At 44.1% G+C, this 27,107-nt stretch overlaps 1 protein-coding gene across 1 annotated transcript; it reads left to right on the top strand.

The window, feature by feature from the left end:
• Window positions 1-14,820: 14,820 nt before the first annotated feature.
• On the top strand, window positions 14,821-17,443 carry LOC142488476 (speriolin-like protein). The gene is made up of 4 exons (XM_075588996.1): window positions 14,821-15,115; window positions 15,483-15,530; window positions 16,419-16,561; window positions 16,992-17,443. Exons 1-4 carry the CDS (start codon window positions 14,875-14,877, stop codon window positions 17,322-17,324), a joined length of 765 nt encoding a protein of 254 aa, XP_075445111.1. The 5' UTR covers window positions 14,821-14,874; the 3' UTR covers window positions 17,325-17,443.
• Window positions 17,444-27,107: the final 9,664 nt, after the last annotated feature.

Here is a 27,107-nt window from a genome sequence, read left to right as displayed (position 1 = left end):
ACCTTTTGACACCTCTAGCCATAAATCTCATCCACACAGGGGGAAGGACAAGCACAGATAACATTCCAAGAGACACTGTTTTAAAGTATACCCTTTGCTTGCTTTATTCATTGTAACATCGCCGGAAGAAGAGATCAGTGTATCTCGAAAGCTCACACAAATAAAAGCATTTCGTTAGCCACAGAACGGTATCATCTATTTATTTTTTGATTTTATATATATATATATATATATATATATATAGTGAGTATAGTGTGTGTGTGTATATATATATATAGTGGGTGTTGGTGTTTGAGCGTGCTGGGAAAGTATGTGTTAAAAGATAATGGGGAAAAGCAGGGTTGCAGACCTGTCTGAGACATGTGAATGTGCTCACAAGTGATATTTTTATTCTTACTAAAATTAGAATACTAGAAGGGAGGTCTGTGCACGGGATCACAAACCCACCAAGAGAGTTGCGTTATAGGTGCACACCTAAAGAAATTATAACAACTTTTAATGGGTATATTAAAATGAGATGGCAAAGAAAAATCGGCATAGTGTGTAAATGTGCAAATACCTGTGCAAGTGGTCAAACAAATTAAAAAACCAGGAGGGAACATGGTGTTTGTGTAGTGACCTGTTAAGACTATAGAGGGGCTTGTGGAGCTCTAATAGTTAATAACCTCAATGTTGCCAAGTAATAGCTTAACAGGGACACAGCCAAAATTGTGACACACCCTAATGAGTTAACAAACTACACAAGTTACCTTCATCCTGCACATTAATAAACCGGGAAGGACTAAGATCTAAAACCTGTGTTATAACAACGAGGCTAGGAATGAAAGCAAGGGTAATAAACACCCGGTAACACCCGCTGAGTGAGAGTGGGCGGCCTGCAGATACAGTAGGGTGAGGCGCAGTACGGAGCAGGCTCCGTTAACCAGCTAGCATAGTCCCAGCGCAATCTCTGTATCTATTATTTCTAATAACAGTGCCTCAAACGGCTACTCTTCCATTCAATACAGCAATAGTGTGATGGGAGGGAAGTTACTTCGTTGCTAATCTGTGTATCTGTTGCTGTAATGCCAATGTGCTGCCTGCACCTAGTATCCCCCCTGATGAAGCTCTGTAGTGAGCAAAACCGGTAGGTGTCATGACATGATGACGTCATAACCAGGCAGTTTAGCATACTAGGTACAGGCAGCACATCGGCATTACAGCAACAGATTTACAGATTAGCAACCAAGTAACTTCCCTTCCATCACACTATTGCTGTATTAAAAGTTGTTATAATTTCTTTAGGTGTGCGCCTATAACGCAACTATTTTGGTGGGTTTGTGTTCCCTTGCACAGACCTCCCTTCTAGTATTGGAATTACGTTGTTTGCGTAGGTAGCACCCTTATAATATCCTGTCAATTAATCAGGCAATTTATATATCTTCATTACAATATTGTTGAGCAGTGCAGCCCCCATTTTTGTGTTACTAAAATTATATCATAAAAACTTGCCCCAATAGCTGACATATTTAGATGCCCAATACTGTACCATTTCTTTTTTAAGGCACTTACCTAATATTTTATTTATTTATAAAATATTTTACCAAGAAGTAGTGCATTGAGAGTTATCTCTCGTTTTCAAGTATGTCCTGGGCACAGAGTTATAATGACAAACACAAGGTTACAAAGAAATAGTTACATTAAGTGAACAGGGTATACATTATATACAATACATAGCATGCACAGTTAGAGATAATATATATTATAGGCGTATGTAACAGTTACAGATCAGATAAAAATATGACAGCTTTAGTTTTGAAAGAATTTAGACTGCTGGCGGCTGTGAGAGTCTCCGGTAGATTGTTCCAGTTTTGGGGTGCACGGTAAGAGAAGGAGGAACGGCCGGATACTTTGTTGAACCTTGGGACCATGAACAGTCTTTTGGAGTCAGATCTCAGATGATAAGTGCTGCATGTGGTAGGGGTGAGGAGCTTGTTCAGATAGATGGGTAGCTTGCGCAGAAAGTATTTGAATACAAGACAGGAGATGAACTTTGCGCCTAGACTCGAGTGATGACCAATCTAGTTCTTTTAGCATTTCGTAGTGATGTGTGTTGTAGTTGCATTGGGGGACAACCTGGCATATTGAGTTGTAGAGGGTATCAAGTTTGCCAAGGTGCGTTTGGGTTGCCGTGCCATATACTATGTCTCCATAGTCTACAAAATGCCAAGATCGCGATATTCTGTAGTAAACTGCTCTCTGTACTGCTCAGTGTTTTTTTACCTCTTTATAACACCGGTTTAACAGTGGGAGGAGTTATTTGCCTTGGCCAGGAGAGTGGTGAGGAGTAGAGCAGGTCTGGCAGCTCTGTGAGAGGATGGACAGAGATGGGAGATTAAACTGACCTGGCGCTATTTAGGTTTAGTTATGTTTCAGTATGATCACAAAATAATAATAATAATAATATCCCAATGTAATTGAAAGCAACTGGAAAGTTGTGAGCAGGATTAAAATACTTACACTGGGTTGATTCTTTAAAGATATTTTTTGGCTGGTCTTATCCTATTACACCTAACTGTCATGTAGCAGCCAAGTCTGTGTTTGTTTTTACAGATGTCTTTCTTGACGTACCCGTTTAACAAGTCCTTTCCTACATTCATTTCTTTCCTCCTGTATCTGTGCAGTATCAAAGTATATATATATTACACTTTCAAATTGTCACGTGATTAAATGTGAATTTTTTTTTTAATCTTTTGAACATTATTTCTGATGCTTCCATGTTAGTGTTTAAAAAAAAATTAGTGTGTGTGTATATATATATATATGTAGAGGTATCAGTACCGTGTTAGCCGAGCTTCAATAATCAAAAAATAGATGATACCGTTCTGTGGCTAACGAAATGCTTTTATTTGTGCGAGCTTTCGAGATACACTGATCTCTTCTTCCGGCGATGTTACAATGAATGAAGCAAGCAAAGGGTATACTTAAAAACAGTGTCTCTTGGAATGTTATCTGTGCTTGTCCCTCCCCCGTGTGTGGATGTGATTTATGGCTAGAGGTGTTAAATGGTTCCTGAAAGTTAGTGATGTAAGAGTGTGTGTGTGTATCTGTGTGAATATAAATGAATGGAGAGCCCACAGTGTATACAGTGCTTTACAAAAGGTGTGTGTGGAGTGGGAGTTAATATAAATGGTGTGGGTAGGTGTGGAAATGTGAGAGATTGTAGCATAACTAAAAGTGTGTTTAGATACTATGTGGTCCCTATTGGTGTATAAGGATGGAAAAACAAGGAGTATTAGTATGTGTAAGAGACAGCTGTGTGTACATACATATAGCACAGTATGTACAGACATGGCCTTTAGCGCTCATGGGAAGAGAGTTCACTTGTGTCAGTAATGACTCATAAAATTTCGATCTCTGTTTAGGCCACTGCTAAGTGTCCCGAACAGTTGCATAAATTTGTATTCATGCAACCGTCTCTCTTTCGGTGTTTTAAGATTACCTTTGAGTATGGCAACCCTCAGATCGTTCATCTTATGGCCAGAGTCAGAGAAATGTTCGCCGACAGGACTGTCTCTTGTACCGCGTGTGATGCTGTGGCGATGCAGGTTCATTCTCTTGTTTAGCCCCTACCCCGTCTGACCTATGTAGTAGCAGCCCCCTGGGCATTTCATGCACATGATGAGGTACACGACATTGCTGGAGGAACAGGTAATTTTTTTTTTTTAACTCACTTTGGAGGTACTATTTCATTAGCTGTATAAATGCATCTCCTTAAAGCTGCAGACCAAGCAATATCCTTAAAAAAAATTAGTTCTGTACTATGAGAAAATACTTGTAGCATTAAAAAGAACAACTGTGAATGACATTTTTAATGTATTCTAATGTAAAAAGCATTTTTTGTTTCTATAGCAACCATTTACAAAGTCACATCCCCTTCCTCTTCTGGAACAGGCTCTGGCACACCCCTTTTTGAGCCCAGCCCTCTCTCTTACCCATTCTGTTGGCCGGAAATCTTCCTGTGCAGGGACAAGAGATCTTCACCGCAAACTGAGTGGAGGGCTTCAAATCTACTTATAAAGGGGGCTGTACCAGCTACTTCACCGAACCCTACAAACTGAACTTAAACTGGGAACAAACAACATGTTAGGCTTGTAATGCAGAGCGCTCGGCGTTGCGCATGCACGTGGCACACGCGGTTCGTTTATATGTTGTAAGCGGTGTCGTGCGCGGCTAAGGGGCATGGCTATAGGCGTCACAGTGATAGCCGCGCTGTGATAGGCTTGGCAACGTCACGTGCCGCGGCAGCAGCGCGGAAATATAAATTTTCATGTATATGCTGTGATCTGCCGCGCCACCGCTCACTGCCGGGCGCGCGCGGCTGAAGTATAGAACGCCAGGCCTGGACACAGCCAATGCTAATTGACTCGCACGCACTATATTAAACGCCTTACTCTTAGTAGCTTGGGATTGTACATGGTGAATGTGTATTCAGCACGGTTACTGTTCAGTTACATTGCTTTGTTATTCCATGTGTTGTCTTCCTTCAGGCACAGGCACAGGAGCAGACGCGTCCTCGGACACGCGTTCAGGCAGGCCCGGTACTTCACATACTCCTGGTACCAGGAGGAACCCGTCGCTGGTACTGTACATCAACCACTACTAAGGCTCTTCCGCCCGCACTGCCAGCTGAACCTAAAACAGTTGGGCTACTCGGTCTCACAGGACGGGCACGGGCAGAGCCCCTCCGTCGCTGGGTACCGCTGCCACCACTTTTTATAAAAAATAAAAAACAAAAAGGTAACAAACTAAAAAACGAAGAAAAAAATATTAATAAAAAAAGAATATTTCACAAAAATAGAATTGTGTGTGTTTGTGTCTGTGTTCTGCGTGGTGTTTGTGTCTGTGTGTGTCTCTCTCACCCTCTCACTGCAGCTAGCTTCCTGCCTGTGTCCTGTCTCACCTTCTCTCTCTCTCAAACCGTTGTGCAGATAAGTGGGCGTGGCAGTGTCACGTGGCATTCAGTAGCTCCTGTTGTGATTTTTAACGACGGATTAATACGTCAGCGTTCCCCCCCCCCCCCCAAAAAAAATCAGCGGAATTGATTTACGGTAATCCCGCCGGGGGGTGGGGTTATTTTTAAGCCGCACAAATGAGGCACATAGGATTTTAACTAATTGGCAGGGATTGGAGTTGGAACAATCCAACTGCGGATTTTACATCGCGAAATAGATTTTGAAGGGAAAAAATGGGAAATTCTGGGGACAGATTTAGGACGTTTTGCCCATCTCTAGTGATTAGTATGGTGAGTATGTGTGTGGGTATGGGGGTGATTAGGTAAGTGAGTATGTGTGTGGGTATGGGGGTGATTAGGTAGGTGAGAATGTGTGGGTATGGGGGTGATTAGGTAGGTGAGTATGTGTGTGGGTATGGGGGTGATTAGGTAAGTGAGTATGTGTGTGGGTATGGGGGTGATTAGGTAGGTGAGTATATATGTTGGGGGTGACTAGGTAGGTGAGTATGTGTGTGGGTATGGGGGTGATTAGGTAGGTGAGTATGTGTGTGGGTATGGGGGTGATTAGGTAGGTGAGTATGTGTGTGGGTATGGGGTGATTAGGTAGGTGAGTATGTGTGTGGGTATGGGGGTGCTTAGGGAGGTGAGTATGTGTGTGGGTATGGGGGTGATTAGGTAAGTGAGTATGTGTGTGTGGGTATGGGGGTGATTAGGTAGGTCAGTGTGTGTGTGTGGGTATGGGGGTGATTAGGTAGGTCAGTGTGTGTGTGGGTATGGGGGTGATTAGGTAGGTGAGTATGTGTGTGGGTATGGGGGTGATTAGGTAAGTGAGTATGTGTGTGTGGGTATGGGGGTGATTAGGTAGGTGAGTGTGTGTGTGGGTATGGGGGTGATTAGGTAGGTGTGTGTGTGTGTGGGTATGGGGGTGATTAGGTAGGTAAGTGTGTGTGTGGTTATGGGGGTGATTTTAGGTAGGTGAGTATATATGTGTGGGAGATTAGTTGGGCGAGTATATGTGTGTGGGATTAGGTGGGTGAGTATATATATGTATGTGGGATTAGGTGGGTGAGTGTATATATATATGTGTGTGTGTGTGTGTGTGTGTGTGTGTGTGTTTGTGTGTGTGTGTGTGTGTGTGATTAGGTGGGCGAGTATACATGTGTGTGTGTGATTAGGTGGACGAGTATACATGTGTGTGGGGGATTAGGTGGATGAGTATATATATGTGTGTGGGGGATTAGGTGGGTGAGTATATATATGTGTCTGGGGGATTAGGTGGGTGAGTATACATATGTGTGTGGGGGATTAGGAGGGCGAGTATACATGTGTGTGGGGGATTAGGTTGGTGAGTATATATATATGTGTGTGGGGGATTAGGTGGGTGAGTATACATGTGTGTGTGGAGGATTAGGTGGGCGAGTATACATGTGTGTGTGGAGGATTAGGTGGGCGAGTATACATGTGTGTGAAAAAGAAAGTACACCCTCTTTGAATTCTATGGTTTTACATATCAGGACATAAAACAATCATCTGTTCCTTAGCAGGACTTAAAATTAGGTAAATACAACCTCAAATGGACAACAACACATGACATATTACAACGTGTATGTGTGTGGGTATGGGGGTGATTAGGGAGGTGAGTATGTGTGTGGGTATGGGGGTGATTAGGGAGGTGAGTATGTGTGTGGGTATGGGGGTGATTAGGTAAGTGAGTATATGTGTGGGTATGGGGGTGATTAGGTAGGTGAGTATGTGTGTGGATATGGGGTAATTCGGTAGGTGAGTGTGTGTATGGATATGGGGTGATTAGGTAAGTGAGTATGTGTGTGGCTATGGGGGTGATTAGGTAGGTGAGTATGTGTGTGGGTATGGGGGTGATTAGGTAGGTGAGTATGTGTGTGGGTATGGGGGTGATTAGGTAGGTGAGTATATATGTTGGGGGTGATTAGGTAGGTGAGTATGTGTGTGGATATGGGGTAATTCGGGGGTAATGGGGTAAATTCATGATTTATTTAACAAAAATAAAGCCAAAATGGAGAAGCCATATGTGAAAAACTAAGTATACCTTATGATTCAATAGCTTGTAGAACACCTTTAGCAGCAATAACTTGAAGTAATCGTTTTCTGTATGACTTTATCAGTCTCTCACATCGTTGTTGAGGAATTTTGGCCCACTCTTCTTTACAACGTTGCTTCAGTTCATTGTGGTTTGTGGGCATTTGTTTATGCACAGCTCTCTTAAGGTCCAGCCACAGCATTTCAATCAGGTTGAGGTTTGGACTTTGACTGGGCCATTGCGAGACCTTGATTCTTTTCTTTTTTAGCCATTCTGTTGTAGATTTGCTGGTGTGCTTGGGATCATTGTCCTGTTGCATGACCCAATGTCGGACAGATGGCCTCACATTTGATATACAGAGGAGTTCATGGTCGACTCAATGACTGCAAGGTTCCCAGGTTCTGTGGCTACAAAACAAGCCCAAATCATCACCCCTCCACCACCGTGCTTGACAGTTGGCATGAGGTGTTTGTGCTGATATGCTGTGTTTGGTTTTTGCCAAAGGTGGAGCATCTCCACTTTGGTCTCGTCTGTCCAAAGGACATTGTTCCAGAAGTCTTGTGGTTTGTTCAGAAGCAACTTTGCAAACTTAAGCCGTGCTGCCATGTTCTTTTTAGAGAGAAGAGGCTTTCTCCTGGCAACCCTTCCAAACAAACCCTACGTGTTCAGTCTTTTTCTAATTCTACTGTCATGAACTTTAACATTTAACATACTAACTGTGGCCTGTAGAGTCTGAGAAGTAATTCTTGTTTTTTTTGCAATTTTTCTTAGTATTGCACGGTCTGACCTTGGGGTGAATTTGCTGGGACGTCCACTCCTGGGAAGATTGGCAACTGTCTTGAATGTTTTCCACTTTTGAATAATCTTTCTCACTGTAGAATGATGGACTTTAAATTGTTTGGAAAAGGCCTTATACCCCTTCCCTGATTGATGGGCAGCAACAATTGCTTCTCTAAGATCATTGCTGAAGTCTTTCCTCCTTGGCATTGTGTTAACACACACCTGAATGCTCCAGACCAGCAAACTGCTAAAACTTCGGCTTTTATAGAGGTGGTCACACTTGCTGATGATCAATTAATCAAGGCCACTTGATTAGCAGCACCTGTCTGCTACTTAGCATCTTAATTCCTATGGAAGCAGTAAGGGTGTACTCAGTTTTTCACACATGGCTTCTCCATTTTGGCTTTATTTTTGTTTAATAAATCATGACACAGTGTAATATGTCATGTGTTGTTGTTCATCTGAGGTTGTATTTACCTAATTTTAAGACCTGCTAAGGATCAGATGATTGTTATTATGTCCTGATATGTAAAACCATAGAATTCAAAGAGGGTGTACTTTCTTTTTCACACAACTGTACATGTGTGTGGGGTATTAGGTGGGCGAGTGTATGTGTGTGTGGGATTAGGTGGGCGAGTATATCTGTGTGGGGGATTAGGTAGGCGAGTATATATGTGTGTGGGGGATTAGGTGGGCGAGTATATATATGTGTGTGGGGGATTAGGTGGGTGAGTACAGTATGTGCTGATAAAATATAGTTTTCACAATTGTCAGTAAAGATGATATAAAGTTATACAGGCAGTCACTCCTGCTACCCCAAAATTCAAGGGTAACCACTCCTCTTGGTCCAAAAGAACCTCAAAAATAAAAATAGGGGCGCAAAAATGTGGGGGAAATTTCTGACCACACCAGAAACGGGATATTCAGATGTCACAACTGGGAGATTTCCCTTCTCATAGACCTCATCAATTTCATCAACTGCACTTCAGCCAAATCATTAGCCCAACATGTAAAACCAACACACCATGGGTATCTCCAAATAACCCTTTCTTAGCCAACAACCACGGGACTAGCTACGACCACCGCAATCCTTTTACCCCACCAAGAAACCTTCACTCGCTCCTGGTACAAACCAGACTGACTCCCGTATGCTCTTTTTGCTGCTCTTTTCACTGCCCAGTGCACTCCCCCTGATGAAGCACAGCTTCCGTGCGAAACATATGTTGGGTAATAAGACGTCGCGTCATGTGACGCAAGTGAGGAAGTGAACAGAGGCTGAGTGAACTCAAGAAGACACGGCTTGTCTTGGGGCATTTGGTTCCACTAGATTTGTTGGTCCTCCGTGTCCATTGTATTTTGATACCATATGTTTTTTGGTTGCTGTGTCACGGCTCCGCGTTTACATCGCAGCGTCACGTTGTAACTGATACAAGAGGAGTCCTTCCCACTGGGAAACGTGCTAGTGCCTGCAAGCGGCTACTGAATCAGCTGTGTCTGTTTACAATGCATCAGCAATCATTTTTTCCTTGCCATATCGAACTGTAGTTGGTTTACACTGATATATACTGATACTAACATTTATAAGCATAACTATATACTGTCAGCTACTTTTACTATATACCACTAATTGCAAGTGGAGAGTATTTGTTACTTTATAGTACTGCCTTGAATATGTTATCTTACATACCAACGTACTAACTCTGTATCTTGAGTCATCTTGTCCATTGTATGGGTATTGAATACCCTTGGGGGCCAGTCTTACTACTTTCTTACCACTCACTGTGTTAACTCAGGATTTGGTATAAGGGTTTATTATACCTCAATGCAGTAGGATATACACTTATATACAACCCTATACATTTGGATTCCCCGGCAGTATCAACTAACTCTCTCTTTGTGTATCCATTGCAGATGCATAGAATATTACAATAGAGTTACTGATATCCATCACCACAACACACCGAGGATTTTATTTGTTCCTAGTGTAAATACTTATTTTGTGTAAATATTATCTATTTGGATGTAATAAAATTTTGTTATTTTGAGGTTTTTAAGATTTTGCTGGTCCAATTAAATCATTCATGATTGCTTATCAGAATTTTCTGAAGGACTATTCTTGTCCTGACTACTATTACAACACGTATTGAGTGTATTAATTTGGGGTGCTTCTGATCCCCTAGGATCAAATCGGTGTACATAATATGTTCTACCTTTTTTTCAAAGCAATGGGACATTTGTGGGAGAAGTTTGATACTCGCATTAACCGTTAAAGTGTTATTAGTTTAGACAGCTCGTACTTCACACGTTTTATTCCTCCCTCACACTACTGGAATGTGAACATTTAATTTTTCTTTTTCCCTGCAGGCAGATTTAGAATATATATGATTTGAATCTTCGTTGCGGGCGACCTTTTTATGGATTCTTTTTTTATTATATAAGGCTGCAAACGCCTGTTAATTAAGGACATTGCTTTACTGGTTTGCTCTCCCAGCATCTCACTGCTCCCCCAGCATCTCACTGCTCCCCCAGCATCTCACTGCTCTCCCAGCCTCTCCCTGCTCCCCCAGCATCTCATTGCTCTCCCAGCACCTCATTGCTCTCCCAGCACCTCATTGCTCTCCCAGCATCTCACTGCTCTCCCAGCCTCTCTCTGCATCTCCCAGCATCTCTTTGCTCTCCCAGCATCTCACTGCTCTCTGCATCTTACAGCTCTCTCGGCATCTACCAGACTCTCACTGCTCTCCCAGCCTCTTACTTCTCTCCCACCCACTCACTTCTCTCCCAGGCTCTCACTGTTCTCCCAGCATCTCACTGCTCTCCCAGCATCTCCCTACTCTCCCTGCATCTCCCAGCCTCTCACTGCTCTCCAAGCCTCTCAGTACTCTCCCAGCCTCTCACTAGATCACCCTACTCTCCCAGTCTCATCTCCCTGCATCTCACTGCTCTTGCAGCCTCTCACTGCCTATCCCTGCTTTCCCAGCCTCTCCCTGGTCTCCCAGCCTCTCACTGCTCTCCCAGCCTCTCACTGCTCTCCCAGACTCTCGCTGCTCTCCCAGACTCTCACTGCTTTCCCAGCCTCTCACTGTTTTCCCAGTCTCTCACTGCTTTCCCAGCCTCTCCCTGGTCTCCCAGCCTCTCACTGCTCTCCCAGCCTCTCACTGCTCTCCCAGCCTCTCACTAGATCTCCCTACTCTCAAAGACTCTCCCTGCATCTCACTGCTCTCCCTGCATCTCACTGCTCTCCCAGACTCTCACTGCTCTCCCAGCCTCTCACTGCTCTCCCAGACTCTCACTGCTCTCCCAGACTCTCACTGCTCTCCCAGACTCTCACTGCTCTCCCAGACTCTCACTGCTCTCCCAGACTCTCACTAGATCTCCCTACTCTCATAGCCTCTCACTGCTTTCCCAGCCTCTCACTGTTTTCCCAGCCTCTCACTGCTTTCCCAGCCTCTCACTGCTCTCCCAGCCTCTCACTGCTCTCCCAGCCTCTCACTGCTCTCCCAGCCTCTCACTAGATCTCCCAACTCTCAAAGACTCTCCCTGCATCTCACTGCTCTCCCTGCATCTCACTGCTCTCCCAGACTCTCACTGCTCTCCCAGCCTCTCACTGCTCTCCCAGCCTCTCACTGCTCTCCCAGACTCTCACTGCTCTCCCAGACTCTCACTGCTCTCCCAGACTCTCACTGCTCTCCCAGACTCTCACTGCTCTCCCAGCATCTCACTGCTCTCCCAGCCTCTCACTGCTCTCCCAGACTCTCACTGCTCCCCCTGTATCTCACTGCTCTCCCAGCCTCCCACTGCTCTCCCTGCATCTCACTGCTCCCCCTGTATCTCACTGCTCTCCCAGACTCTCACTGCTCTACCAGCCTCATCCTGCATCTCACTGCTCTCCCTGTATCTCACTGCTCTCCCAGCCTCTCACTGCTCTCCCTGCATCCCACTGCTCTCCCAGCCTCTCACTGCTCTCCCAGCCTCTCACTGCTCCCCTGCATCTCACTGCTCTCCCTGCATCTCACTGCTCCCCTGCACCCCACTGCTCTCCCAGCCTCTCACTGCTCTCCCAGCCTCTCACTGCTCCCCTGCATCTCACTGCTCCCCTGCATCTCACTGCTCCCCTGCACCCACTGCTCTCCCAGCCTCTCACTGCTCTCCCAGCCTCTCACTGCTCCCCTGCATCTCACTGCGCTCCCTGCATCTCACTGCTCCCCTGCACCCCACTGCTCTCCCAGCCTCTCAGTTCTTATTAGGAATTTATTCCATTTAAGAAAAAAGAAGAAACGGGGGCGTGGCCAGGGGCGAGTAGCTTTTTTTGGTCTGGTGAGTAGCATTTTTTGCAATTTGTCGAGCCCTGTACACGAGGATGGCGTATGGTGCTCTGAGAACATATCGGGATAATATTACACATAATATGTTCTATCTTTTTTTCAAAGCAACGGGACATTTGTGGGAGAAGTTTGATACTCGCATTAACCGTTAAAGTCTTATTAGTTTAGACAGCTCGTACTTCACACGTTTTATTCCTCCCTCACACTATTGGAATATGAACATTTCATTTTTCTTTTTCACTACAGGCAGATTTAGAAAATATACGATTTGTATCTTCGTTGCGGGCGACTTTTGTAGGGTTTCTTTTTTTATTATATAAGGCTGCACACGCCTGTTAATTAAGGACATTGCTTTACTGGTTTGTTTCCCTTGTCATTTGGTTAGATTGTTTTATTAGCATTAAAACACTTTAAAATAGGGAAAATTCTGTGAACCTGATTGTGACACAAACGTGACATTGTCTTGAGGTTTTTATTATTTATTTATTTATTTATAAAATATTTTACTAGGAAGTAATACATTGAGAGTTACCTCTCGTTTTCAAGTATGTCCTGGGCACAGAGTAAAACAAATAGTACATGGTTACAAATAGTTACATAATGAGCAGGGTATACATTATATACAAGACACTGCATGCACAGTTAAAGAAAATATAGACTATGAGCGTATGAAACAGTTACAGACCAGATTAAAGTGTGAGACAGCCTTAGATTTGAAAGAACTTAAGCTGGTGGTGGATATGAGAGTCTCCGGTAGGTTGTTCCAGTTTTGGGATGCACGGAAGGAGAAGGAGGAACGTCCGGATACTTTGTTGAGCCTTGGGACCATGAATAGTCTTTTGGAGTCTGATCTCAGGTGATAGGTGCTGCATGTGGTAGGGGTGAGGAGCTTGTTCAGGTAGCTGGGTATATATATTGTTATCTTTAACTGTGCATGCAATGTCTTGTATATAATGTATACCCTGTTCACTTATGTAACTATGTATTTGTAACCATGTATTATTTGTCTTAACTCTGTGCCCAGGACACACTGCAAAACGAGAGGTAACTCTCAATGAATGTATTACTTCCTGGTAAAATATTTTATAAAGAAATAAATAATATATGTGATCGTTAAAGTTCTGTACTCCTTACTATAGCATCTATATCGAGAAGATCAAGGACATTCATCGGTCACTAACAAAATATTGGTACAATTTGTTCAGCTGATGACTGATTTTATAAAATGGTCATAATTGTACGTCCGAAAATGGTTCAGTCAATAAAGAAATATATTTAAACCAAAACATGTTACTGTTATTAGTACACTTTGGTCCTAGGATGGACTGAACCCTTAAACACGTCACTGTTGTTAGTACACTTTGATCCTAGGAAGGGACTGACCCCATAAACATGTCACTGTCATTACAACACTTTGGTCCTAGGAAAGGACTGACCCCTTGAGAGCTGTGGAATCCATTTTTAACCCTTTTGCATGCTGGTCGGGTTGCGTCACCAGAGTCCCACGTTCCCACCGACACTCACGATCACGTGATCGCTGGGTCACTGATGATGGAACAGAGGGGGAGGTGTCCTCTCCTTCAGTTCCACTTTGTGACAGATCCACAGGAGCACAGAACGTGATCTCCCCTCCAAAATCGAGCGGGGCCTCTAGGACGTAATATGACAAGGAGTAAATGCTGCACACCATAATATAATAAAGAGATTGAAACAGTTACCGGTGCTCCCATCAATGTACGATCGGCTGCATCCAATCCACGGCATACAAGAAGGAATGAAGATGGGGCACATGGATTTCAAAAAAAGAAATCATTTATTAAAGCATACACGTCCTCTAGGACGTAGCCATTATATTACGGGGGGCCCTGCAGTGCCAGACCCCATGACGTAGTGACTATGTCTATAGGGCACCCAACGGGTTAAACTGTACTGTGCCTTTGTGGAAGCCCAGAACATATATACCATGTACTGTATGTAACAACACAAACACAGAGGCAGAGCTTACAACACTTAAATAAAGTATGTATGTTTTAAAGCAAGCCTATCTGGTATACTCCTAACATCATCCATCCCCCCCCTTAAACCTATTGGGGTGAACTGTGCATGCTATGTAACATCCCCTGACAAGCAACCCCCCCAAACATGAATGGGATCAGCTGTGCGGCTGGACTATACTCTACCCCGAGGCCTACTCTGTCCCACAATAAGCAGCCACTTTACCTTTTGTTTCAACATTGTCCCTCATTCCCTCCAGATTATAAGATCTCAAGATCAGGAATGCCCTCGGTACCCTTTGTATGTCTGCCCTTATTTGTATGTAACGGTTTATGTATTTACCAAACGTCCTTACCCTCATTGTATAGCGCAGAAAACTATGCTGGAGCTTTAAAGAAAACCAAAAAAAAAAAGATAATAAAAATATTAATAATATCCTATATTTTAAGTTTCATCTCAGAGTATTAACAAAACCCCCTTTTTAGAATGAGTACATTAAATATGTCTTAAAGAGAAAACCTTACGTAGGTCATTATACACTATATATATATACACATATACATATATACCTATGTATGACCCAGCACCTGACTCTAGCCTCCCCCCGTGTCATGGGAGCTGTAATAATAAGAGTGAGGTCATAGAGCCCTTTGGCTGTATATAAGGTGGGCCCAGGGCCCCCTGCTGTTATTGATTTGCTCCTACCTTGAACGTTACTTATCAAGATGGAGGGGCTGGACAACAAGGAAATGGACGTCATTATTAAAGAGAATGACCGTCTAGTGCTGGAGAACACAGAGCTCAGGAAACTGGTGGGGCTCCTGCAGAAGAACGTGGAGCTCCGGAACATCTTGGAAAAAACCGGCCGTAGGATTGACGAGTCATCGATACGTAGTAGGAAGGATTCATCGGCAAGTAAAGAGGATAAGGAGGATTCATCGTTAAGTAAGGAGTTAAAATCAACAGGTGAGTGAGATGGAGAGAAAGAGGGTGGAGGGGGGAGATAGTGGGGAGAGTTAGAGGAGAGAGAGTGGGAAGAGTTAGAGGGGAAATTGTGAGGAACAAAGGGGGAAGAGGCGGACAGATGGTGGGGGAGAAAGTGTGAAGAGGGGGGACAGAAAAGGGGCATCAGGTTCAGCAGGGGGGAAATGGAGGTAAGTGGGAGGTAAGGGAGGGAAGTGAGTGAGGTCATTTCAAGTGCCTGTGATGTCACGAAGGAAAGGATGGATGTCAGGTTGCCGGGGACAACAATATGCTGCTACTCTTAGTCTCTCCACCCCCCTCACCTCTCTCTCTCTCTCTCTCTCTCTCTTTTTTTTCATATCCCGGATAGAAGAAGGAGGTAATGGTAATGGCGGTGCAGGAATGCACACCCCACAAAGTAAGTATCACCACCACCTCTTTCATGCAGTGGGTGTACTAAAGATGGCTAACAATATGTAATCTACAAGCCCAGAGTACAGTGCAAAACCAAAATAGCCCCAACCCTGCCCCCCCCCCCCCCCAAATATCGAATGACCCCCTCCTGTCATTCGGAAGAGATTGATACATCGCTCCCACCTGAATACTACTGAACAGAACATATCCACCCTGTTATGACGCTTATTTGGCGTATTTATTCCTAGAGTAACAATGTAAGTGGCACGTTACGGTGTCCTAATCTCATTATGTTGCATGTTATATGTGACTTAACACGCTCTTTATGCCATGTGCTTATTGTGTTATAGCAGACAGTGAAGGGGGTCAATCAATACATTATTAAGGGCTTGATCTGGGTGTTTGAACAGGGTCACAGCCCTAAAAACTCAGGATTGTGGGACACCTAATCCTAATTTTCTAAAAACAAAGATTTCATGTCAGATCAAAGGGTCTCAAAAATTAGCACCAAGCTAGGACCAAGGGGTAGCGACCATTTTTATAATGAGGGGAACTTTATTCCAGTTAGTGTAATCAGGTGCTGTAGTTGATGCAGAACAGTCTATAGAAACAGTAACAAACATGGCTACCGGGCAACTTCCTGTCTGTGAGCCTATCAGTAACAACACAGAAAAAGGAAGCACACGGGCATCCATTTTTACCCATCCCAAAATCCCAATAATATATTCCACTATTGTAATGAGCAGTGGTGTAAAAAGCACTGGGGTCTTGTCACAGGCTATGGGAAATTGTGTGTAGGGCAGATCTCTGGCTTTGCTTTGTCTGCGAGAGTCTGTGCTGTGGTATTGGGGGTGCCACTAATAGTGTACCCTCACACCCGTGTCCTCCACAGACTCGCAGCAGCTGCACCGCATGCAGCGCATAATAGGGGAGATCGCATTCCAACTAGACCGCCGCATCCTGGCGTCCATCTTCCAGGACCGCGTGCGCCTCTACGGGATCACCGTCACCAACATCCTTCAGAAAATCACTGAGGTAAGAGTGACACGCAAACACAACAACACATTATACACACAGAGGCACACAGCACAACACATTGCACACAGCTCAACATGTAACACACAGCACAACACACAGGACAGGGCTGCATTAATATCCCTGATGTGTAAGTTTCAGGACTTCAGTCGCCTTGTTCACCAACAATTTCCAGTACAAACCATATAGATCACCAACTTTTACTGACTTCTCTTATCATTGCCCTCAAACCGGCACTGATTCATTCCAATTTTCACAATTGTGTGCGTTTGCGAACTTCCAATATTTTTGAGGGCAACATAAAACAAATAAAAAACAAACATTCCCAGGTTGAGATGAGGACACTTCTCTTGTGTCAGCCAAAGTGGGGAAATGAGCAATGTGATATTGCACTCGTGTGACCTTCTCCCGTCGTGTTCTTCCTTCACAGACATGCACCGAGGACAAGTCAGGGCAGCTTGACGAGGCGAAGAAATCTGAGCTTATGAAAAAGTACCAGGAGGTCATGGAGAAGCTCAAAAAGCATGGCTACGAACCGAAAATACACCCAACCTTCGCAGAGTACATTGTCAATGTGTACGGGATCATCAAGGAGTACCCAATTCCCGGCTCCATCGACCTGCAGCACCTCTTAGACCCAGTGAACCTAAAGAAAATTGCCAACTCAACTGTTCCAGCGAGTGATCTAAAGGACGTTCTCATCCTGCTGGAATGTCTGTCCAACCTGTCCAAGGAAGATGGGAAGCCAGTGTTTGTGTGGTGAGGAGGTGAAGGCAGGACCAGCGGTCTCACCCAACAGCGACAGCAGAAACATTTCCAAGGGGCAAAGATACAGAGAAGAAAACAATGATAATAAGACCACAATGATAATAAAGACCAAGCCCATGCAACCGGTGTCTGAGAGTCATGTGTATAAGGAGAGAGTGGGACGGGAGAGTTGGGGGGGGGGGGGGCTGGCAGAGAGGAAGAGCATAAGCTAAGCCCCCGGTGTCTGAAAGTCATGTATAAGGGAGCGGGAGGGGAAAGGTTGCGTGAGGAGGGGAGGGGGGAGGAGAGAGGAAGAGCATAAACTAAGCAACCCAGTTGTTTGAGAGTCATGTATAAAAAGGAGAGAGGGGAAGAGAGAATGGAAGGGTAGTAGTGTGAGGTGGGGGGGGGGTTAGAGAGGGAGAGGAAGAGCATAAGCAAAGCACCCGGTGTCTGAGAGTCATATACAGTATAAGAAGAAGAGGGGGTTGAGAAAAGGGGAAAGGGGCGGGGGGGAAGAGCATAAACTAAGCAACCCCCAATGTCAAATGACGCGTGTTGCCATGACAACGTGATGTCACAGCAACATGCATCGGCAATTTGCCATGACACCGGGACGCTTTATGGCGCCGAGGCGTCCCGTGATGCCCTTTGGTCATGGCAACGGAATGCTGCGTTATGTCAGGGGGAGATGCCGCCACCGGGAGATTTTTCGGGTAAACCCATAGCCTAGAGATACGTAGCCGAAACCCGTAGTCTCCAGGTCAAACCCGGAGTGGTGACAACCCTGAGCGTGATGTACAGTATACTGTAGGTTTTCTACATTACTGTCTGATCTTATTTGTACTGTACAGTATATAACTTTGTAATCCTTTACTTTCCCTGTACAAGCGCTGTATCACATTTTGTTATATTAAATCTAACATTTAAAGTACTATCATTGCGCACTCATTAAACATATCACCGTTGAAGGGCTTGCCCTCATTTGTGGACACTACTTTGGATTCTTGTTCATTTGTATACTCCTCCTGGACGGTCAGTTGTTGAAAACGCCTCACACACCCGCGCACACGCTAAAAATGTACGTGACAATCATAGAGATTGATCATGACTAAATATAATAAGGATTTATAATGTGCCTGGCAATTTTATCACTGAATTCCCCAGATCCTGAATACACACAATCCATATGAACACAATGGTAATTCTAGTATTTGTTGTGTTGAGGTAACCTGCAAAGTGTGCCTGGGGGCTCTGGCTGCTCCCATTGTTTTGCAATCAATCATAAACCTATTTGGAAATTAAATGTTTAAGCGTTTCCTTTCCAGAGACCCAATCTTCCCCCCCCTCCCCGATGATAAGAACCTCAACCACCTGTGCTTCCAACCGGTTCCATAGTTTGATTACAGTGGATACAAAGGTCCCTCTTGCCTTCACTTTTATGTATCCTGAGAAATACATACATGTCACCTTAGGGCTGAAGGCTCAGTGAGTAAAGACACTGACTTTGTAAACAGCGACACTGAGTTTGAAGCAGGGGAGCCTGGTTCAATTCCTGGTGTCAACTCCTTGTGACCTAGTCACTTTAACTCAGGCACCAGAAACATAAGATTGTAAGCTCATCTGGGCAGGGACTGTGTCTGTAACAATCCTACATGGGCAGTGTACCGCACACATTTATAAAAAAGCTATGTAGGACTAAACACAGCATCTATCAATACATGCAATGACAATAAGGTTCAAAATACATAAGAGACTCATGAATGGCTCATAAATCACTGCATCGGGATATGGAATTACAACGCAGCCAAAATGCAGAGGAAGGAGATAAATATTCACGGGCACAAAAAGTGCATCTATATCAGGTCCCGAACATCCAATGTCAGGGAGCAGAAAGGTAATCATGTGAATCCAGAAATTCAGTACAAATAATCATACGTGTCAGCCCCAGAAAGTCCACGAACGTTAGACAGCATAACACATGACTTCTCCACGTGTATCAGCTGCGTAGAGCCGTCCATGAAGCCTAATAATATTAGACGCAATAAATTAGAAGATAGTGGGAAAACCATATACAAAAAAAATCTAAATGATCTGGCCCTGTTGTAATTGTGAAGCGCTTTGAGTCCCATTGGGGGAAAAGCGCTATATGAAATAAAGTTATTATTATTAATTACTATGGGGGTTATATAAGGCATGCGTGCTCAACTCCAATCCTCAAGCCCCCCCCACCCTCCCCAACAGGTCAGGTTTTTAGGATATCCCAGGTGACTCAATTTGTCCTATCTTCAGCACAGGTGACTCAATCAGTCCCTGCTTCAGCATAGGTAGACTGAGCATCTGAATTAGCCACCTGTGCTAAAGCTGGGATATCATGAAAACCTGATCTGTTGGGGAGGGGGAGGCTTGAGGACTGGAGTTGAGCGCCCCTGATATAAGGCACTTCAGTTGTCACTGGTACCCAGCAGCCTGATGCAAGGCCCATGGAGACCAGAAACAAACCAGCTACATGCTTCTGAAAAATTAAAATGCTGCCTTATTGATTGAGTGCTGCCTTCTACTCCTTTTTATTGTTCCTTATTTCTTCCCCTTCACACTGTAGCCCAATAACCCCACCCAATCTCATATCGGGTACCCTAGGGTGTTTCTTGGTCTGGCTACATGTCTGAGTGTGGTGCATACCTGCTGGCAACAGGAGGGCCTGAGTGACATGGGGGACATGTGGGTGACATGGGGGACAACAGGACAGGTTTCTGGGGTGAATGCCTTTGTTCTTCTTCAATGGTGCAGCGCCTCCATCTGTAGTAGGCCCCAGGGATACAGGGTGGAATCCCTACCACAGAATCCCTACCACAGGGATGAGAGATTCCAGTCTCCACACAAGGTCTCTTCCAAATAGCAGCAGCTCTTTATTGGCGTCTCTCAACAGCATACAATCAGGTGCAGACAGAATACAGCCAGCTGTACTCCTTCAGGATGTCCCTGCCTCCACTCTGAGCCTCAGGGGCACCCAGAGTGGGGCTAGCTGTTCCTTCACCCCCTAAGCAGGGTGAGAGGTACTTGGTCCACCTATCTATCAGCTCTACTCATCAGGCTCTAACCTTGTTCTTCACTCTACTAACACACACTAACTAGACTAGCTTTTTAAATAGGAAGTGCACTGCTCTTTATGGTTTCAGCAGGCACCGCCCCTGTGTTTCTTGATTGGACACAGGGTCAGGTGACCTACCTTCACCATCTCAGGGCAAGTGCTTGAGATGGGGGAAACCCATGATAACTCCTGGCAAACCTGCCCTTAACAGGGATTACTGCACAGGAGGAGGATAGAAATATAGCCCATAATCTTACCAGGGCTACAATACCTTTTTTCCCAGTATGTGTTTTTTTCTTTTTTTCCTGAGAAAAATACACATTTAGAAGGGATTTCCTCTGCAAGATCACTGTCTCTCTGTTCAGTAAACTGACTACAGGCATACCCCGGTTTAAGGACACTCACTTTAAGTACATTCGCGAGTAAGTACATATCGCCCAATAGGCAAACTGCATCTCACACATGCGCCTGTCGTCACGTCCTGAACAGCAATACCAGCTCCCTACCTGTACCGAAGCTGTGCTCAAGCGGGGAGACTATAGAGACTGTTACAAATGCGTTATTTACATCAGTTATGCACGTATATAACGATTGCAGTACAGTACATGCATCGATAAGTGGGGAAATGGTAGTGCTTCACTTTAAGTACATTTTCGCTTTACATACATGCTCCGGTCCCATTGCGTACGCTAATGCGGGGTATGCCTGTATACTATTACCGATTTTATATATATATATATATATATATATATATATATATATATATATATATTTACCATGCATTATATCCCCTCCTACCAGTGGTCGAGGTGGCTTAAAAATAAGTAATGGTGCGGTCTTTAATTTAATAAAGAGCCTTCGTTATTCAGCGTGGGGACAAAGCTCTTTGGACTGTATTTTGGAAAGATTTGAGCACTGTACACGCAGGATACGTAGTAACAGGAAGCGGTTTCTCAAATATATTCCTATTTCTTTCAAACGAAAGTGTGAAACTGTAAGTCTGTAAAGAAAAAGTACGTGTACTTTGGGTGTGCAAATAAAGAGTAGGGGGGCTCTGCACCCCCCCTGCCCCAGAACACTTCGACCAATCCCTCCTGCTATTTTCACACTTGTTCAAGACTCGTGGTGAGAAACTAAGCAACAGGAGAATGAATATCCACCTCCCCTGCCTCACCAACATAGCTCTGACCGGCCGGCTCTGATTCCTTTTCCCACTGTCCTATGTCTGATTCTCTCAACCCCATTGGTTTTAACCATTCGCTGCCAGTGCGTCCTGCACTGGCAAGGGTTAATCCTCCCATCTATGTATTTGGTAGGCACTGTATAAATACAAAGTCTAGTATTTCCCAAGCTCCAGGCACTAAGCAGTGCTACTTTATATCCTTTTGCCTTAGACATGTATTGTTTCTAAAGAAAATACAAACATCATCTTATGACCTAATTCATTTTTTATGGCACTCAAGGTTAGAACCAGAAATACAGGTTTCAGAGGTGACGAGTTTCCTTCCTGGTCGGACTTTTTGTTTTACAGTTCCCCTCTTACATGCTGCTGCACCATAATTGTTGTTGCTAAGCCTTGAAGGCAAAGGGTCAACATGAAATGTTATATGATAAAAAAAAGAAAAAGGTTCCTCAAATAGACAAGTACGGTAGCTGAATGTATGAAGTTACGTTTAAGAACATATTTGAATGCCTAATTAATATATATATAATGGAAATATTACTGTATGCTCATTTGCATGTCTTAGACAGGTCAGCAACCCCGCCTTTCACCATTATCACCCTGCACACAGCACTTCCACTGCAGCAAGGGATTCTGGGAAATGACATGGAAATGAGCACACAGTGCCACTTTTTGCTTCAAAACCATTTTAAACATGGTTTCCTATAGGCTTAAGCTTGCTGCATGGTCACAGCTTAAAGCTTTAGCCAGGGTTAAGATGCATAGCCAGTGAACCCACCCACAGACAGCCATTTCGACCTTAATGGGTGTTTGTGGAAAAGAGTACCCACAGAAAGCCACTGCACAACTGAGCATTCGGCTAATTGGAAAAAAAGAGCAAGAGTCCTGGGAGGGTCGGGGCAGTATAGTATTCTTTAGGTATGGTGAAAATATTGCAAACAGCAGATCATTTCATTTTTTTAAAATATGGTTTTGCCACGATCTTCTATTTTATCGAGCCTAATATTATTAGGCTTCATGGATGGCTCTACGCAGCTGATCCAAGTGGAGAGGTCATGTGTTATACCGTCTAAAGTTCCTGGGGCTGACACGTATGATTAATTGTACTGAATTTCTTGTTTCACGTGATTACCACGCTGCTCCATGACCTGGAATGTTCGGGACTTGATATAGATGCACTTTTTGTGTCTACAAAATATCTCTCTCCTTCCTCTCTATTTTGGCTGAGACGTAAATCCATATCCAGATACAGTGATTTATGAGGTATTCATGAGTCTCTTGTGTATTTTGAACCTTACTATCATTATATGTTTTGATACATGCTGTGTTAAGTCCTATATAGCTTTTCAGCCTTTCATTATTATCTATTTTAGGATTGACGTCGTATCCGGGTATTGATTTAGGTAATAGTTGGAAACTTGGTTTCCCCTTATGCCTGAGCTTGACTGACATAAGTTCATTAATTGGTTCTTTCATTAGGATTTCCTACTTTCCCTGACGAAGAAACCCATCAATAGGAGTTTCGAAACGCGTTGGAAAGGTTTTTGGCAACTCAGGGACACCGCAGCAGTGCTATCCAGGTGGTGACGTCAGCGGAGGAGGCGATCGATCGAACTCTGTCGGCAAGGAGTCCACGAGTATTTCAGGCGATCCTCCCGCATCAACAGGCGGTTGCACCCCACGGCGAGCGGTGTCATCTGAAGATAAAGACCCTAAACCATTGCGCATGTCCTACTCATGTCCGGTGAGTAGGATTTCAATTTTACCACGGCGGAGCAGCTCATCTTCCTTAAGCACAAGCGCTTGGAAGTTTTTTATGCCTATACATCTGTTTGATTAATTGTTTTATATTAATTGTTTTATACCCATTGTTTTTTTAGGATAAATGCTCTTATTATACCTACCATATTATGTCCCTGGGTAATACACTATTGTAGTGTTTTTTGCCTTTCTTTGTCTTCCTTTTCTGAGGTTTACAGCACAAGACAAGAACTTTTGCACAAGATTCTACTTCCATTCTTTCCTCAGCGCCATAGGTTTCTTTTCTGCAGACTTCTCATCTGGTTGGGAGATACCAGATCAACCTTTCAGGCAGCTTAAGTACTACCTTCATCGTTCTCTGTATCACAGGTTTTATTTATTGTATTTCACTGTATTTTGTTTGCACGAGCGCTATTTGCACTTATTATTTCACCATTCAGGATTTCCTACTTGCTTTAATATATGGTCTCGTCCGGATATTTTCTGTCTACTTTTTGATATTTAATAAATTTAAGTTTTGTATGACTAGATTGGATTACCTGTTTTGTTCACACACTATGACTATGTTCTTTTCAATCTTCTGTCATTGGGTTTTTGTTGTTTAATAGTGTCTAATATTATGTTTGATGCCCCATTAATGCCTTTAGTCTGCTCAGTTGTAGTAACAATACAGCAACCAAGGGGTTAACGCCGGTGAGGTCAGCTGGGGTGACCTGGCTTGTGCATTTACAGTATGAGCCAACAAAACAATGAAAAACAATGTATATCATAGTAGTGACTGGAGAAAGTGTGCAGAGGTACCCGAAATGTGACCTGTTCTCCAGATTATCTTAAAGCAGCAGTCCAAGCTGCCGGTTTTGAAGTGAAACTTCTTTGCTGGCGCCTACAGGGTTTTCATGCGCAGTGGCGGCCGGAGTCTGGCACACATGCGCAGTGGCGGCCGGAGTCTGGCGCACATGCGCAGTGAGAAGAAAAGAATGTGAAGGGCGCAATCCAAATAAATACTTTATAAATCACTTTAAATGATCATAAACAAGGCAATACAATATTGTGCACTCACACAAAACAAAATTATTAAAAATAAAAATTGATTAAAAAAAAAATGATTTAAAAAAAAAAGAAGAGAATATAAAGGTATAATTAATTGCCTGATGAAAGTCTCATGCCGATCTTCTCCGCTCTGCTAAGCTGCTGTGCTGGGGTAGTTGTCTACTGGGAATGATCCTCAGTTAACCCCTTGTCCTGGCTTGTGCCAGATCCCTGAAGAAGCCATTCACATGGTGAAACGCGTAGGAGGAGCCTACTGAGGGTCACAAAGCATTGAGCATTCCAGCAATCACTGCTTCTGAGCCCTGCCTGCTCATTTTGGGACTGAACTTGCTAGCCTTGGGAATCCTTCCAGTGCACACGGACCGATGTCTGACGTCACATCCATACTCCGACGTCACGTCCAGACTCCGACGTCACATCCGGGTTTCACGGAGGAGAAGTAGAGCCAGCCAGCCCCAGCCAAAGCAGCACAAGCCAGGACAAGGGGTTAACTGAGGATCATTCCCAGGAGATAACTACCCCGGGCACAGCAGCTTAGCAGAGCGGAGAAGATCAGCGTGCCACCCCTCTCCCACCCACGCAGGCACATACACAAGAGGCAGGAAATATAGTTTCGTGGCGGGCAATACCAAATATGACTGGTTGCCTCAGTTGCACACTGAATGAGACTGCCAGGGACCCCCGCTGTGTTAATCCGATGGGCCATTAGTCTGTCTGCAGAAATGTCACAGAAATGTTGCAGCATTACTGGGAGATTGCCCCAGATTTTCAAAGGCAAGTGTTCGGATACTCGCTGCTGCATCAGTATGTCAGATATTTGTTTCCCCCTCAAAGATTAAAATTAGCCCTATCAGGACAGATGTCCAGACGTATTAAAGTCGTACGAATGCAACGGCGAGGGTAACGTTCTAGGGAGAGTTTAAGCGTATTTTATACGCTCGCATTCAGTTAAAATCATGCTCTCACCAAGCCATACATGTCACATGAAGGTTAATGAGTGGGAGATAAGGAACACTCACACAAGGTTGGCCTGTGCTGGTCACACTAGCGGTGTTGAGCATAAATAACATTCATTTGAGTATCAAAACTAAAATTCAACATAGAGTGTTATCTCCATAACATGTGAGTTCTCATATTACAAACTCCAAGACCTCTTTGGAGAGAACTGATATTGTTCGTGGGTAAGGTATAGTTTCTCTGTTCTTATATTTATTTTAATTAGTACTGACTTTGGTCAGTTCAGGATGTTTTATTCATAAAGGTGATTTATAGTAGCACCTACTTATAATAAAAGTTACAGTATGTTTTACATTATTTGAGTTGTGAATGCAGATATTATGAGGGACCTTTCCTTGCTTAAACTTACCCAAATAATTCCCTTTCTTGCACCCACATTTCCAATGAGGCTGAGCGGATCACGTGTGGATTGTATATCATTTTTTTTTATATACCTTATTTTTTTTTTAAACGGTCTCCATATATATATTACACCTTTGTATCATTCCTTTTCTGTAAGCAAGCACTGTACCACTTTTCCTATATTAAGTCTAAAATTTAATAAGTACAGGCATACCCCGCATTAACGTACGCAATGGGACCGGAGCATGTATGTAAAGCGAAAATGTACTTAAAGTGAAGCACTACCTTTTTTCCACGTATCGATGTTTGTATTGTACTGCAATCGTCATATACGTGCATAACTGATGTAAATAACGCATCTGTAACAGGCTCTATAGTCTCCCCGCTTGGGCACAGCTTCGGTACAGGTAGGGAGCCGGTATTGCTGTTCAGGACGTGCTGACAAGCGCATGCGTGAGCTGCCGTTTGCCTATTGGGCGATATGTACTTACTCGCGAGTGTACTTAAAGTGAGTGTCCTTAAACTGGGGTATGCCTGTACTGCCTTTGGGCTCTAATTGAAACGAGTACGTTTTTGAAGAGATTAACCACATATTCAGACACATTTTGCTACATTGTTTGCTGTTGTTAATTACATATTTTGCCAGTTGTCAGGGGACCAAGGACTCCTGATGGTAAACGCTTCAATGATTCTTGATGGTGGCAGCTCAGTTTTAGTGCCCTGCGGGGAGGTAAGTGAGTCAGTTGGATAGCTGGATGTTTTAGCTCCTTTCACATACACAAGTCACGTGCACACAGGCTTGGCATTTTTGACATATAATACAAACTGTTCTTAAGTACATACCTGTGGTATGATGTTGAAACAATGAATGTGAATTCTGCGAGGAAACATTACTCTGCCTCGATTTGGCGTTCAGTGTGTAAATATACATTTTAAGATTTTTTTCCTCCACAGGTAGGGGCGAATTGGAAGTGAAATAATGCCCGGGGCATTTCAGTAACCTGCTGGCCCTCTTCCAGCGGCGTCATGTGACGTTGCGTTGCCACAGGGCCGGATTGTAGTTTTGTGGGGCTCGGTGAAGGGGCTTTTGCGGGGCCGGCGGACCTTTCTCATCCTCAGACGTGGCCGCGTCACGTGGTATCACAACGCTGCGGCGTCCCTTGACATGACACCATGCGGTGTCACGTTGTCATGGCACGGAGGGAGAGATGCTGGGAGATCCTGCCGGACCAGGTGAGAGAAGGGAAGAGCGCGGGTCCTGTGTAAACGCGTCGCTCGATGCGATGGCACCGATGGAACCGCCATCAAGCTGGCCCTGCGTTGCCATGACAACGCGGCGTCACGATGAAGGAGGG

Source organism: Ascaphus truei, chromosome 2 (genome assembly GCF_040206685.1).
Source record: "Ascaphus truei isolate aAscTru1 chromosome 2, aAscTru1.hap1, whole genome shotgun sequence".
Lineage (NCBI taxonomy): Eukaryota > Metazoa > Chordata > Amphibia > Anura > Ascaphidae > Ascaphus > Ascaphus truei.
Note: the sequence above shows the minus strand (reverse complement) of the source record. Positions and strands in the feature narration are given on the sequence as shown.

Coding starts and splice junctions, on each gene's coding strand:
- LOC142488476 (XM_075588996.1), top strand. CDS start 14,875: ATGGAGGGGCTGGACAACAAGGAAATGGACGTCATTATTAAAGAGAAT. Junction 15,116..15,482: donor TAAGGAGTTAAAATCAACAG/GTGAGTGAGATG, acceptor TATCCCGGATAG/AAGAAGGAGGTAATGGTAAT. Junction 16,562..16,991: donor TCCTTCAGAAAATCACTGAG/GTAAGAGTGACA, acceptor CTTCCTTCACAG/ACATGCACCGAGGACAAGTC.